Here is a 16504-nt window from a genome sequence, read left to right on the forward strand (position 1 = left end):
TTTTCTCCATAAAAGATTCCATACTTTTATGGAATCTGGATAAAAGTATGCAGCTTTAATGCTTTTTGTATTAAAGCTGCATGCTCCTTTATGCATGAGCCCCTAGCTGGTTTCGCTCCAGTATATGTCTTGTTTGCATTCAGCTTGTCTTTGTTTCACGTGAGCAATTCAGTTAAATGCAGATCTAACTGACATGAAGTTCTGGGATCTCATTTATAAATGTGATGTAAGCACAAACCTGAAACAGGCGTACGCCACTTTCCACGCCAAGATTGTGATCTATAAAAAACAAACTTGATGGTGGGAAAATATGCTGATGTGCTGACTCATTACTGTCAACATTTGCATATAGAGGTGACACTTGTGTGAAATGCTGCACAATGGATGCAGTGGCACTACTGGAAGACCTCGCAAATAGGAGAATTAGGACGCATTTTTAAGAATCTAATATTTCCTGGCCATTAATGTGGAAGTTAAATGCGATGTTTAGTGGGACAATGGTCTGTCTCAACACATGACTCTTTCATTATGGCACAAAGCAAGATAGAGAATATACTGCAGGCAGGCACTTAACATGATGTCTTGCTTGTTGGTAAATCAATAAAAAACTTATTTTGGAAATTTGAACTATTCAGTATTAATGTACAGTCACGACTGCAGAGCAGGTGTTAGAAAGATGACACCATGGGCCTTCTCCTCCGTTTTCTGTTGGTTTTTTATGTTTTCTTTGCACTGCATTGCACTGCTGGATTGCTCTCTTGAGTCTTTCCTCTCCAATGAACATATTCCTGTCTTAATTAGTGTCCCTTGTCCATGAGAGGTAGATGAATTGCCGGGTCTAGATTTCATGGGTTGGCTCTTCTGTGTTTGGCCATGATTTTGTATAGGTGCTGTTTTGTGTATCTAGTGTAGAGCTCTGAACATTGGTTCCTTTAGACTACCAAACTGCCACCTAGTGTTTGGGTGTATTACACACCAGACCTTAATCTAAAGGCGCCCAAGAATAGTCTTTTCTATCTTATCATCTGGGTAGGAGAGTGCTGGCTTTAAAATGAACCGGTGTTTTACGCTTTATAATTTTCCTTCGTAGCTTCTCAAATACACCAGTCACATAAGGAATGAGATAGTTTATTTGCCTCTTTGGCTTTTCTCCATCACTGGACTGAGTTTAAGCTTGGAACCAAATATTTCAGCTGCCTGAAATAATCTGTTCCCCCTCCATAACATGGGAACAAATTCATTTACCAGCAAGTCTTTAACTGTGTTTAATCTTCTCATCAACAGGAAATCCTGTAAAATTGGTATCATTTGTTCTTTATTGCCAAAATTATGAGAGGGTAACCAAATATTTCAAGTGCCTGAAATAATGTATTCCCCGGTGGGAACAAATTCATTTACCAGCAAGTTTTTAACTGTTTTTATTAATTTCATTGTGAAGAATAAATCCTATAAATTTGGTAACATTTGCTCTTTATTTGCCAAAGTTATGAGGGGGGAACCAAATATTTCAGCTAGCCTGAAATAATCTGTTTCCCCTCCATAACATGGGAACAAATTCATTTACCAGCAAGTCTTTAACTGTGTTTAATCTCAACAATAAATCCTGTAAATTTGGAGACATTTGCTCTTTATTTTCAAAAGTTATGAAGGGTTAACCAAATATTTTAGGTTCCTGAAATAACCTGTTCAGCTCTTTTTGTTGGTAAAGTTACTTACCCAAGTAACTTTAGCAAATAACCATCAAATGTTATCAAATTCACAGGATTTGTTTTTGATGGAGAGAGGATTCAACACAGTTAAAGACTTGCTCATAAATGAATTTGTTCCCATGTTATGAAGGGGGGGACAGATTATTTCAGGCAGCTAAAATATTTGGTCCCCCCCCCCCCCCCCAAGTAACTTTGGAAAATAAAATTGGTACTTTGTAATAAAGTCTGACTTTGAATTTGCCAGGTCCCTTTTGAAAAACAGAATGTAGAACTCGGCAAGGTTTTTAATCTCACTGAATGATTATAAATTTAAATTTCAATGAAATTCACATCAACATACAAATTTTTAACAGCTGCGATTTCTAGAAACAAAATTAAACTGCATGTACTCTGTGACTACTATCCATTGTAGCTCTTTGAAGGCAAAGCATTTGGTTCTCCTAAAACAAAGGAATCAGATTTGAGGATGTTTCAGTGATTTATTAAGCAAAAACAATTACATTCACAAATTGATCTTAAAATGTTAAATGGCAAAACAATATTCAGAGTTCTATTGTGTACTTTGATAACATGCACTTTACTAGGTAAAATGTATTCAAATGAAAAAGTTTGGAAAAAAAGCTTGCATAAATAACAGGAATATCAACATAGCTCATTAAAAAAAAAAATCTAGATTCTATTACCGTAATATAAACAGATGTGAATTTGATTTAAGTACAGGTATACACAGCATTTCAGATTTGAGTCCTACTTTTTCAGAGTCAGACAGCATCTGGATCATCAGAGCCAAGACAAAGCATATTGGCAAGACCCTGGGATAGTCTTTGATTTTCATCTGCTGAACCCTCTACAGACCCAGGATTTTCTATTTTTAAAGTACCTAGAGAGGAATCTTCTGCTTCTGCAGAGGCACTGACATCTAAACCAGGAGCAGCAAGTCTCAGATTAGCATCTTCCGTTGGTGAGACACTGGAGGGTTTTTCCTTTGACAGTCTCAGTATCTGCATAATATCAATCTTGCCCGTTGCTGTTGCTGTATTACTTACTGGTAGTTTTATCCCTTTTCTTACAACAAAGTCCTGTTCTTCATTGTCACATTTTGATAAGCCAAATGCATCAGAAAAATCACCAAAGCCATCAAAGGTTGATTTGGGTAGCGAATGTAATCTGAAGATAGGAACATCAGTTTCAACATTTGAATCATCATCATCGTCATCATCGACATCACTTGCACTGGCATTGACCTCTCCAGTTTTCACCTTAGGTCCTAAAAAGCTTAACTTTGGCATTTTGAAATGTGGGAATCTGGACTTCTCAACATTGGCATCTACACCTGGAGCGTTAATGTCAACTTTGCGTCCTTCCACCTTTGGTCCATTCAGTTCCACTGCAGGAACAGAAATGCTGGCATCAGCTGTAGGATTGCTCAAGTTAACTTTGGGTGCATCAATTCCTGCATTCGAACTTGAAAGATCAAGTGCTGGGACCTTGAAATGAGGCATTTTGAAGTCTCCAAGAAGTGGATCTAACTCTAGATCTGGTGTTTTTATCTGTCCATCAGGTGCTTTAAGGGCTAGGTTTGGTGGGTTGGTATGCAAATTTGGAGATTTTATTGTGACATCAGGTACTTCCAGTTCAGTGTTTGGCAACTTGGCATTGAGATCAAACTTTTGGCTTTGCAGTTGTGTTTTGGGTGCTTTTAGATTCAGGTCTGGTGTGTGTATTTCACCTTCAATCTTCGGAGCTGAGAGGTCAAGATCAGGGCCAGAGAGATCAGCATCTAAATCAATATCAGGACCATTTATCTTCGGTTGAGAGAGTGACCACTTTGGCTTTTTCAATGTGGGCAATTTGATCTTTCCAGATGGAGGATCAATGTCCATTTCTGGTTTCTCAATGTCAGCATCAGCTTTAGGTAAATTCAGACCAATGTCTGGTGAGTTAATTTTACCATCGATCTTGGGAGCTGAGAGATCAAGATCAGGGCCAGAGAGATCAGCATCTAAATCGATATCAGGACCATTTACCTTCGGTTGAGAGAGTGACCACTTTGGCTTTTTCAATGTGGGCAATTTGATCTTTCCAGATGGAGGATCAATGTCCATCTCTGGTTTCTCAATGTCAACATCAGCTTTAGGTAAATTCAGATCAAAGTCTGGTGAGTTAATTTTACCATCGATCTTTGGAGTTGAGAGATCAAGATCAGGACCAGAGAGATCAGCATCTAAATCAACATCAGGACCGTTTACCTTCGGTTGAGAGAGTGACCACTTTGGCTTTTTCAACGTGGGCAATTTGATCTTTCCAGATGGAGGATCAATGTCCATCTCTGGTTTCTCAATGTCAACATCAGCTTTAGGTAAATTCAGACCAATGTCTGGTGAGTTAATTTTACCATCGATCTTGGGAGCTGAGAGATCAAGATCAGGGCCAGAGAGATCAGCATCTAAATCGATATCAGGACCGTTTACCTTCGGTTGAGAGAGTGACCACTTTGGCTTTTTCAATGTGGGAAATTTGATCTTTCCAGATTTAGGATTAATGTCCATTTCTGGTTTCTTAATGTCAACATCAGCTTTAGGTAAATTCAGATCAAAGTCTGGTGAGTTAATTTTACCATCGATCTTGGGAGCTGAGAGATCAAGACCAGGACCAGAGAGATCAGCATCTAAATCAACATCAGGACCGTTTACCTTCGGTTGAGAGAGTGACCACTTTGGCTTTTTCAACGTGGGAAATTTGACCTTTCCAGATTTAGGATTAATGTCCATTTCTGGTTTCTTAATGTCAACATCAGCGTTAGGTAAATTCAGATCAAAGTCTGGCGAGTTAATTTTACCATCGATCTTGGGAGCTGAGAGATTAAGATCAGGACCAGAGAGATCAGCATCTAAATCAACATCAGGACCATTTATCTTCGGTTGAGAGAGTGACCACTTTGGCTTTTTCAACGTGGGGAATTTGATCTTTCCAGATGGAGGATTGATGTCCATCTCTGGTTTCTTAATGTCAACATCAGCTTTAGGTAAATTCAGATCAACATCTGGTGAGTTAATTTTACCATCGATCTTGGGAGCTGAGAGATCAAGATCAGGGCCAGAGAGATCAGCATCTAAATCGACATCAGGACCGTTTACCTTCGGTTGAGAGAGTGACCACTTTGGCTTTTTCAACGTGGGAAATTTGACCTTTCCAGATTTAGAATTAATGTCCATCTTTGGTTTCTTAATGTCAACATCAGCTTTAGGTAAATTCAGATCAACATCTGGTGAGTTAATTTTACCATCGATCTTGGGAGTTGAGAGATCAAGATCGGGACCAGAGAGATCAGCATCTAAATCAACATCAGGACCGTTTACCTTCGGTTGAGAGAGTGACCACTTTGGCTTTTTCAACGTGGGGAATTTGATCTTTCCAGATGGAGGATCAATGTCCATTTCTGGTTTCCCAATGTCAACATCAGCTTTAGGTAAATTCAGATCAAGATCTGGTGAGTTAATTTTACCATCGATCTTTGGAGTTGAGAGATTAACATCTGGTGTATTCCAACCCGCGTCCACTTCAGCTTTTGGGCCATGACCTTTAGGTTTTTTCCATTTCTGATGAGGCCAGTTGATTTTTCCTGAGGGGGCATCAACATCTGGAGCTGTGAGGTCAGCTTTGGGAAGATTCAGTTCAGCTTTGGGAACATTAATATCACCCTCAATTTTTGGAGATGCTAGATTTGCATCTGGTGTGTTTAGATCTCCATCTACTGCCAAGCCTTGAACTTTAGGTTTCTTCCATTTCAAATGAGGCCAGTTGACTTTACCGGCTGTAGATTCTACATCAATGTCTGGGGTGTGCACATCAAGGTCTGGGCCTTTAATATCTGCCTTTGGCAGGTTTATATCAACATCTGGGGGATCAAGCTCCCCCTTCACCTTTGGAAGAGAAAGGTTAACATCTGCAGGATCAATATTTGCATCTATATCCAAACTATCCTTTGAGCCATGAAATTTTGGTTTCTTCCACTTTAAGTGGGGCCAGTTGATTTTACCAGAAGGGGAATCAACATCTACCTCAGGGCCTTTAATGTCTGCTTTGGGAAAGTCAATATCGACATCTAAATCCCCATCAACCTTTGCCATGGGCAGATTGGCATCAGGTACTGAAATTTCAGCATCTAGGTCAGTATCTGGTCCTTTAACTTTGCCACTTTTCCATTTTAAATGTGGCCACTTGATTTTGCCTGAAGGTGCCTCAATATCAGCATTGGGGGCTTCAAATTTTAGGTCAGGGTCATTCAAATTTACTTTTGGCTCATTGAATTCCAAATTTGGCTTATTAAAATGTGACTTTGGAGTCGATAAATTGAGATTTGGTGCGTCTACCTTTCCACTTACAGATGGAAGATCCACCTCACCAGAGACATCCATTTCTGTTTCTGGTGGTTCAATTTTGGGCAATTTGAAGTTTGGCATATTGAACTGTGGGGCCTGGTATTCACCTGATTTCAAATGTGGTTTACCAACTTTCAAGGATGCATTTGGCATCTTGACTTTTGGAGCCGACACACTGACATCAGGCGTTTTAAGTGAGCCGTCTATATCTGCTTTCATATCTGATCCTGATAGTCCTATAGACGGCATTGTGACTGCAGCACCAGCATCGGCCGATGGCTTATTAAGGCTGAGTTTGGGGAGGTCTCCGGTGAGAGAGGGGCCAGTTATTTTACCATCCACCCCATGTTCAGCATTTAGCCCTCCACTAAAACTTGACTTTGGAGTTGATAAGTTGAGATTTGGTGCATCTACCTTTCCACTTACAGATGGAAGATCCAAGTCACCAGAGACATCCATTTCTGTTTTTGATGGTTCAATTTTTGGCAGTTTGAAGTTTGGCACTTTGAACTTTGGGGCCTGGAGTTCACCTGATTTCAAATCTGGTTTATCAACTTTCAAGGATGCATTTGGCATCTTGACTTGCGGAGCTGACACGCTGACATCAGGCGTTTTAAGTGAGCCGTCTATATCTGCTTTCATATCTGGTCCTGATAGTCCTATAGACGGCATTGTGACTGCAGCACCAGCATCGGCCGATGGTTTATTAAGGCTGAGTTTGGGGAGGTCTCCGGTGAGAGAGGGGCCAGTTATTTTACCACCCAGTCCATGTTCAGCATTTAGCCCTCCACTAAGGCCGTTGAAGGAAACCGCTGGCAGGTCAGCTGATGAATCCAGTGAAAGACCTGACTTTAATAGCCCCTATAAAATAACAATATAAAAACATAGGTTAAGATATGACTTGCCAAAAAAAAGTAAATCTCAACTGTGCTTTACCATTAGTAAAGCACACACTACATTATTACCAGTACTAAAGAATTATTTTAATTTCAGTTTTACTTTTGTTGATAGAACTGAATCAATCTGGTCGCTTTTGCTCCTAAACAGTAGTATTTACCTCTGTAGAGTTTTTCAGACCCAATCCTAACGAGTCAAGCCCAACACCAGCACTCAGGTCCTTTTTCGTCAGAACCTTAATATTGCGTTCATACGGCTTTAGGGTCTCCAGGATGTTACGCACATCACTTTCGTCGAGGTCGCTTAGATTTATCGTGGCGACGACAATATCCTCCTCTGGAACAATGAGTAAAGAAACTGATTAGAGATGCAAGTTTAAGTTTGTAAAGCACACACACTGTACATGTAACCCCCATAAGTCTGTATATTTAATGTGTTGTTTTGTTAGTTCTTAGAATGTCCTGTACAGGACACTAGACCCACATTTCTCCTGTGTCGGTACGAGAAGAAGAGTAAGAAGAGGAGAGAAAAGAAATGGCAGACTAAGCACATTTCAGCAGAAGTAGAGAAGTTATTATTCATAAGTGCTGCTGTGACATGAAAGAAATCTGTTTATTTTGAACTGGATAATGTACATTCTGTTCTGATAGTTCTCCAGTGATTTTGTCGTTTTATTTTCAGCTGCTTACTTACGCTGAGTTTCTACCTAGCTGGAGCTAACGTTGCTCAGTTTTTTTCGAACTGGAAAAAAAAAAAACAACCGGAGTATAAAGTGTCGCTCTGTAAGCAGCATAGCTCTGCGAAATGAGATTATTTTATGGTGAAGTGATGTCCTTAAAATTTTTTTTCATTCCACAAACTATTTGTTCATGAACATTTTCAAAACTGACCACTTATGTGCACATTGACTGAACTGACTGACCGAACTGTTATACTGAAGGACTAACTGGAAAATGTAATTTCTTTGTTGAAATGAGCTGTAAAGCTACAATTTAGAACATTTTTCTGAATATTAATTTGATTTTTTTTTTATAAGGGTGGACAATTTAAGTTTTATACCTTGATTTTATTAAGGTAATTAGTGTTACCTGGATTTTCTTTTGTGTGGGAAAAGAAAAATAAACTTGAGTTGTTAAAACTTATATGCTTATCAACCTCCTGTGTGGCCCTAGAACAAAAGTAACTTTCCTACTGAATGTATTGCTAATTAAATTAAGTAGTGGTTACATACAGAATATTCATCTTTTAGTTTGCAGGTCTGTAGCTTACCTGCTTTTAGGTCACTTTTGGCAGCAATAGTGTTCTCTGCATTCCCTTTAATGGAGAGTCCTTCCCCAGAGTCATCCAGAGCCAGGCTTCCTGAAATGCTTGCACTCTTGCTTTCTCCGCTCTGTGAACAGTAAAGGTAAAAAAATAAAATAAAAGAGTGAGGTGTGTTTATAGCCACATCTTTATCATTACTATGCATTTCTTTACTTACCATTTTTTTGTATTTATGCCCTCATGTCACAGAATGAATGGCAAAATGTAGTAGAATCAAAGAAATCTCACCCTAAAAGAAAGCATAGAAAAACCTTTGTTGGATAAGCTCTGACATAGAAGCACAACAAAAGCTGAATTCAAATCTATTTTACCTTTAAATCTGAGCATGCTGCTAAGATGATAAAACAGAGTTTCTAATCTGGTTTTATATTCCAAAATTGCTGGGCTTCCGTGTGAAGCACTGCTGAACATGGCCAGGAGTAGCCATGTATCGGTTTAATAATTTAATTAGAGCTATAAAGCCTTTCATGTTAAATGGACATCATGAAAAGCTTGAACCCGCTAGCAGTGACTGATGAAGGTTGATGCAAACAGTCCAAACTGTACCTTTAAAATGAAAATAAGTTGATAGAGATTCTGAAGGCAATGGATCCAAAAACAAAGTAAAAATCCAGCAAGCTGCAGATATTTCAGGTAGCGACATCCTGCTCAAGTTTATTTTTTGTGGGGTTTTTTTTTTTTTTGAGAAGCTATAAAAATTTGCCTGACAGAGAGACACCCACATTCATACTGTCTCACACTTCAGGAATCCAAACACTCTGCCCAGTTGGGTGAAGGGAATGTGTCTATCCAAACCTGTCGGTTCAGATGCATTCTGGCTGACACACGCAACCACGCCTCACCGTTTTCACACGTAAACACCGATTCTGTGCAAAGGTGCATTAAACAACAACAGTCCAGGTTTGAAGCGTAGCCATGCTAGATTGCAAAAAAAATTTCAAACATGGAAAAAAAAAAAAATCAAAAATCAAGGCTGATTTATAGTTCTGAAACATTTTATTTTTTTAAACTTTACTTTGACTAACATTAACCTCAGATATACTGAGATAAACTGAGTGGAATATAAAAAACCATGAAGAAATTAACTATGGTCTAAAGCTGGTCACTACAGCTTTAGAGATTTTCGTTTTGTCCCCAGATGCAGCTGCATCATTCATTTCTAATAAAATGTCCAAATAGAAGGACGTCTTCTAAAACAACTCTGACTTAAAGAAAACCACTGGGTGAGAGTCTGATCCGCAGAGTCACGTGCCCCGTCACTAGTTACCCGGACAGCAAAACAAGGCAAAGCGTAGTCCAAGATGCAACGCAGCACACAAACCGATTTTAACCAGAAACTGCAACATGAAAACCACAACGATGAAAATCTTAAATGAGTGTATGGACCACATCTGTGTTTTGAGCTACAAGTGGAGACAGTGCAACATCTTTCTAATTCCTCCAAATCACCAAACCCCTGGTGTCAAATGAGTGAGGCCTCAGAGCTGCATAATTTAACCCAAATGACAAAAGAATACGTTTTTAGTATAGATGCATTTACCATAACTTACATCCATTTAAACCAAACTACAGGCCAGTTTTATACATAATTGTACACCTTTAAAAAATATAAATAAAATATAAATCTTGTCACCATCGCTCAAGTAAAAACTTTAGGGACTCACCTAGTATCGCTGCCAGAGTTGTCCACTCTTCCGGGTATCACTGCTGCTTTGTTGGGATGAGAGGAACTGGCCTGTTAAATACCTGCAATCACCTGGGAGAACGAGTTGGACAGCATCAGGACCGCCCTGTTCTCGCGCCCTCTTTCATTTGCAAAAAAGCACAGTTTCCTACACACACACCTTTTAGGCTGGTCTCTTAAGCAGCCGAAACCTAAGATAGAAAGTGTGTCTAAGAGAGAGAAACATACCACTCCTTTCTTAAGAGAGAACAAGGTTTACAAATGGGAACAAATGTCTTAAAGCTTTAAGTTTCTCTTTTTTTTTTTCATCCCACTAATTTTATTGGACAAACGGTGGGCTATAGATTTGCCAAATCTTTCCCGTTTAGAATTTATGTCTCACGGTTTAAAAATTATACATTATACTAAAATTTGTCTTCCCAACAAAACTAAAAGCTGTTTTGAGTGTACTTTCAGTGTTATTCATTTCAGACGACCACATTATAACACCTGATTGGCAAAGCTTGTATGCCTGTTCCTCCTATTGAAATGATCAGCATTTATCACAGCAGTAAAGGAGACATTGTTTGATGGCTGCAAGCATGCAGTCTGGAATCTTCACACTACTTGAAGCCATGTAAACAATTCTGTACCGTGTTCAAAGTTTAAGCAGACATACTTGTCATAGAGATGTCATTTATAAAAGTATGCATTTGGTTCACGATTTGAAAAATGTTACATGTTTCAATTATAAATGTAGAAAAGAGGAAAAAAAAGCAACACATTTCTTGACTGATGTGAGGATGAGTTAGGACATCTGGATCATTATAAACTACGCCAGGTGATGCTGAAATATCAGGGCTGAGGGGAGAATATTCCGATCTGGGTTAGGATTTCATGAAGAAGAAAATGAAAATCTAAAACTTTTTTTTTTTGCTCGCCTTGGACCACATACAGTCCATAATCCAAGATGGTTATCTTGGAAGCCTAACGTTTCTCCGTCTCTGCAACCGTGCGAAGTAGACGTGTACAACATCAGCTCCCTGGGTTCAGATGTGAGCCGACTCGGTTCCGAGAACATTTACTGTACAATTCTCTGGAGAGTAAAATCCCAGTTTTCTATCAGAATCCCCACCTGATCATTTAGATTTTAGAGTTTGTTAAAAGCTATAATGAAGTGATCCTCAGCACAGTCCAGTGGAATATAGCGTGTCGGCAATAAATCTGAGCTCATGCAGTGAAGCTGCAAGAGAAAACCCATCATGTACAAGTTGGACATTTTATTTAGCCATTTTTGTTTTAGGAGCTGATCAAAGAAGCCGTGCAAAATTCTTGGCAATTTCATAACTAAATGAGTCACTACCCAGCCCATCCAGTAGAAAAGTACAATGCGATGACTGTTGGCAAGAGAAACTAACCAGGGTGTTGTCTGTTCAAGATAATAGCTAAAGGATGAGCAATTGTAGCTAGAATTCCTCATGGGGAGAGGTGGACCGAGTGAGCCAGAACCTTAAAATCTGCTGCCAATGAGAAGTGTGGAAATAAAAGCTTGCATTAGGTCTGACTTTAGGTTCATCATTCTTATACCGGCACAACAAGTGTCATAGAACAATAACTTATGTTGCAGCAGAAGCCCTTAAAAATAATCTGTGGTTTTGAATCCAGTTCAAAAGTAACCATAATGACACAACAACTTGAAAATGCCAGCTCCGTGCTCAGCTGACCCCCTTCTTTAAAGATTAAAAGTTGGGGGGCTGTGGCGGCGCAGGGGCAAAGCATGACCCACGTATTGAGGCCTTAGTCCTCATGACAGTGGTCACAGGTTCAATTCCTGGCCTGGTGACATTTGCCGCATGTCTTCCTCCTCTCTCATTACCCAGTTTCCTGCGAAACTACTTTCAAATAAAGGCCACTAGAGCCTTTAAACAAAACCTTAAAAAAATAAATTAAAAGTTTGTCTGCAAATCTGAGAAATTTAAAGTCTTTAAGAGAATATTTTCTCTCAATGTTTTTTTTTAAAAACTCATTCTGCTTTGATCCCTGTTGAAGTAATTACATTTCAGAGATGGTGATGCTTTTCTCCAAGCAAAGCACAGGCATGAGCCTGTTAACACAGAACAGCTTTACAAGACGTGGAAAGCAAATCGCTCAGAAGAAGAAGCTGTACCATGATGAGACGCTACCTAGGTCTGCCCTGACATATTCTCGGAAAATCCAAAGCTAATGCATTTGTTGATCCAAATCCAGGCCTGTTTGGGGGTAGAGAAGTGATGTGGTGGGAGGAGGGGATAGCAGAGAGGTCAGATTTGAGAGTGAGGTTTGTTTGTTTTTTTTCTTTAACAATGTGAAATGACAAGAACAGACTTACAAAACCTGCAGAGGACCTCAAGCAAGGTGCAAACCTGGGAGACAGGTGGATGTGCCAAAGACTGAAATGTCAAAAACCAGCTGCATAAATTACAACACTACAGGCAGGAACTAATTACTGGAGTAGAAACAGGTGAGTGATTGCACTGATGAATGACAGCTGGGAGGGAACGTGAGCAAGTCAACTCAAAAGAGTCAGAACAAAGAGCTGAACTGAAGGTGACGACTAAACTCAGTCCAGCCGATCATGAAAATGTTACAAAATGAACAGTAGCCTCCAAACCGAAACATCCCGTCTGGGCTCCATGCTACCCCCCCAGAACATCAGCTTGTGTGGCCCAACTACTGTCACGCGCTGCCTGGCTGAGAACGAGCTCATTGTTTTCAAGGCTCGTGAAAAGCAGCACACTAATACAAACAAACCCAAAGATATGAATCAAAGCAGTCATTCCGTACCTGCCTGAAGAGCCTCAGTGGGGATTTTGGTTCAAGAACAACAACCAGACCAAACAGCAGCACGAGACAGCGGGCTGAGCCGGTTCAATCCAGAACCTCGGAGGGACGGACAAATAAATGTTGCTGCTGTGTGAGCACACAGTTCAACACAGCAGAGTCAAACCGTCAAAGAAGGTTTGTCCATTATCTGCAGCTAAAGATGCAGCGCATGCTGTGGACATGACCTGAGCAAGTCTGTCTTTCACTTCTGACAAATTCAGCCAAGCTCAGCTGCTGATTCATGTTAAATACTGATATTGAATATCAGTATTTAACATGAAAAAGTGCCTGCGATGGACTGGTGACCTGTCCAGGGTGAACCCCGCATTTCGCCAGAAATGACTCGCTGGAGATAGGCACCAACCTGGTCCTGACCCCACTAGGGACAAGGGTGTACAGAAGATGGATGGATGGATGTAAAAGTGCAACAAAAAAAACCCAGAAAAACATAATTTTATTTTTTTGGTCTTTCACTTTGGCACTTGTGTAAGCTACAAACCCTCATGGTACAAGAGTTCCACAACACTAGAAATAAAAACCAGAAAGGTCAGCCACCTCAAAGCTGCGGCTGCTGGGCGTAATGCAAATGATCAACCGTATGCCTTTTAAATGCAACATGAAATTCAGCTATTTGTATACCCAGTTTCTGTCCTCCAGTTCCCTCAGGTCCTGTCTTTTATTTTTTGGAAGCATCACCCATAGCATGATGCAACCTCCACCATGTTTCATTCAGTGGTCTGACCCAGACCGTTTATAACATCTAGCGGTTTATCTGACCGGTGAACGTTGTGGGTGGATACCCGAGTCTTCACAGCAGTGGCATCGGAGTTGGACTGAGGAGAGCCGAATAAAAACACATTCCACACTTTTCAGATTTTTATTAGCAAATGAAAATGCAAACCAACGTGTTGCTTTCCTTCCACTTCAGTATTATGATCTTTGATATGACGGTTTATCAAATGAAATCCCATTATAAATCCATAGACGTTTCTGGTTCTCATGAGAAAAAAATGTAAAAGGACAGAGAGTAAGAATATCTTTTCAAGGTGTGATATTTAATTTGCCCGGTAGATAATAGCTGTCATGTGTTGCTTCATGAAGAGCTATGTTAATGCCTGAACTTTGGGTGTCACCCCAGTTTAACAGAAGTTAAAAACAGAACAGTAAGGTGGGTTTTGTCCTACAGAGAAACTGCTTTCTTCTGACTGGACAACATAAAAAACCCCACAAAAACTGAAGCTTAACTTCTTAAACCTGACCCAATGAAAAAAATAGAAAACAAATGAAGAAAAACAAACCAAAGCGATTAAACATGGCCGTCAAAATTACACACGTCTTAAAATCGATTTGCGCAAAGTAAAAGTTTTGTGTGGATTTGTGATGAGCAAGCCGAGCGGTGCAGAGACTGCAGGTGCTGGCGGGGATTCTGTTTGCACATGTCTTAGCTGCCGGTTGCTTTTTCCAGAATCACACAGAAAAGAAGAAGAAGGGGGAAAAAAAGTGGTTCTATGATTCACGTTTCCTTCGCTAGCTTCCCTTCAGGTCTTAACTTGTGGCCTTTAATGAATACCTCTGGAGCAGCATGAAGCAGCGCTGGGGTCTGTTACACAAAACACACACTCACACACACCAACTTTTTTTGCTACAGTGCCAAATACATTTTCAATATCTCTCTAAGCTGTTTGCAGGTTTTCCTGTCCATTCACTCTAATTCAGACTTGGCCTTCTGCTCGGTTCAAAGTAAAATTCCTGCATTATCAGTGCTTTGTTGCAATACTGCGTGACGGCGGGGAGGTTGGAGAGGGGGGAGGTGCGCTGCATACTTGTTGATAGCTCACTGCAAGCACATTGTCATTCCGGTACAACTGCTAAGTGCTACCTATCGCAACACAAGGTATGAGGAGAATGTGCAGCAGTGTGAGTGCCATACATGCCACAAAGCGGCACTGAAACCAGTTCTGACGCAGAAGTGAAAAATGCCAAAACCTCCATAGAACTCAACTCATCAGAGGCTGCACCTCAAGACAGAGTTCTTTACTGTCCTGTGGAGAAAAGAAACACATTTCAGGGAGTTTTATTAGCACCACAAAGTTAAACAACAATTAGGGAAGCAATTTGCAACAAACATAATGTGCATAACAGCGAGCTGTGAAAAACCATATGAACAAAAGCAAATCAAGTATCAGCAAAGACAAAACTTAACTCTTTATTTTATATAGGTCATCTTTCACAGATAAAAATAAAATAAATAAATCTGCGTTTCACACAAAGAGAGCAGAAACACAAAGAAATAAAATGTGAATAAATAGACCCAACTCTTGCAGTAACAACCTCCTCAGCGTCCCAGTGGTCTGCAGAGGTATTGGAAGAAGATTTTCCGGTGCAGTCCTCTTTCTTTCGGTCCAACAAAAGTTCAGTAAGGCTGAATGCACTGGATGGGGAGCCATGGAAACCCATTCCAGAGCCTACGGGTATTCTTCACTACTCGTTCCAAAGGCAGCTTTGGTGTGTTTTGGATTATTTTTTTGTTGGAACAAGTCTTGACCTGCTGAAGTGGACATGCTGACATTAAGGAGAAGGTGATGATTTTGGAGGCATTTCTTTGTTATTCTTGTCTCCTATGTGCAACACACACTAGTCTGACTTAGCAAAGAAACAATCCCACAGCATGATGCTACTCCTACCATGCTTGAGAGTAGGTGTTCTTAATCTCGAAATCTTCAAGCAGCCAGATCATGGAGCTTTTCTCTGGAAAGCATTGGGCTTTTCGGTGTCAACTGCTTGAATAAGCCTGGTGTTGATTTCAGAGGTCTTCCTTTCTCCATGAGTCCAGCATGATGGAAAACATTAATGATCAGTAATCATGTGTTCAGTAACTCAGTGATGGGTAACCCAGTGATCGGTAACCCAGTGTTTGGTAACCCAGTGGTCAGTAACCCTGTTTCACTAACTCTGTTGGTCAAACAGCTTCCGATTCACGGCAGATTTGGGGTTTAGTGATCTCTGAACATCCTGGCTTCCTCTCATCTCAAGAGTGACAGTTTGGGTTTCAGGGCTTAAGTTTGGCAAAGTAATTAGAGTCGTATAAGTTGTCTGGTGTATTTATGTTGGAATTGACAATTCTTTAGGAAAAAGCTCCGAAATTCTTCCCCAGCTTCTGTACATCTACATTTATCCTTAGACCTTCACTGAGTTCCTTAGACCTGAGAGCCATGTAGAAAAAAACCTCAATGACACTTGGACACTAATGAAAAATTTTTCATAAGACTGAAAGAATTTCTGGACCTTCAGTCCAGTTCAGTGACGAATTTGGTAAACATATGCACAATTCTAATCTAATCTGTGTGGATGATATCAAATCTAGAATATTTCCAAACTCTTTGTTTTTAAAAGTTGTACGTTACACAGCTACAAGAAGAAACTTAAAAGTCCAAATTAAAATCATATATCTATTTTGGAGGATGTAAACTTTTGACCTCATGAAGACAGAAGAAGACTGTCTAGAAGGATGCAGAAGAGGGAAACCCCCCCACACCCCCCCTCGCCCCCCACGCACGTTTCTTACACTCAAATGAACTGAAACAGGTCAATGAAGAAAACCAGTCATGAGTTGTTTTAATAGTTTGCAGCTCGAGTGACTGAATGCAACAGTGTCACACCAGCTACCT

General features: G+C 40.1%; 1 protein-coding gene across 1 annotated transcript; it reads right to left on the bottom strand.

Moving 5' to 3' along the window:
* Window positions 1–2168: 2168 nt before the first annotated feature.
* LOC102218570 (neuroblast differentiation-associated protein AHNAK-like) lies at window positions 2169–10055 on the bottom strand. The gene is made up of 5 exons (XM_023327979.1): window positions 9976–10055; window positions 8469–8540; window positions 8258–8378; window positions 7149–7324; window positions 2169–6952 (listed from the first exon to the last, which is right to left on the bottom strand). Exons 2-5 carry the CDS (start codon window positions 8469–8471, stop codon window positions 2471–2473), a joined length of 4782 nt encoding a protein of 1593 aa, XP_023183747.1. The 5' UTR covers window positions 8472–8540; window positions 9976–10055; the 3' UTR covers window positions 2169–2470.
* Between the last annotated feature and the right edge of the window lie 6449 nt (window positions 10056–16504).

The sequence above is a fragment of the Xiphophorus maculatus genome, chromosome 22 (genome assembly GCF_002775205.1).
Source record: "Xiphophorus maculatus strain JP 163 A chromosome 22, X_maculatus-5.0-male, whole genome shotgun sequence".
NCBI lineage: Eukaryota > Metazoa > Chordata > Actinopteri > Cyprinodontiformes > Poeciliidae > Xiphophorus > Xiphophorus maculatus.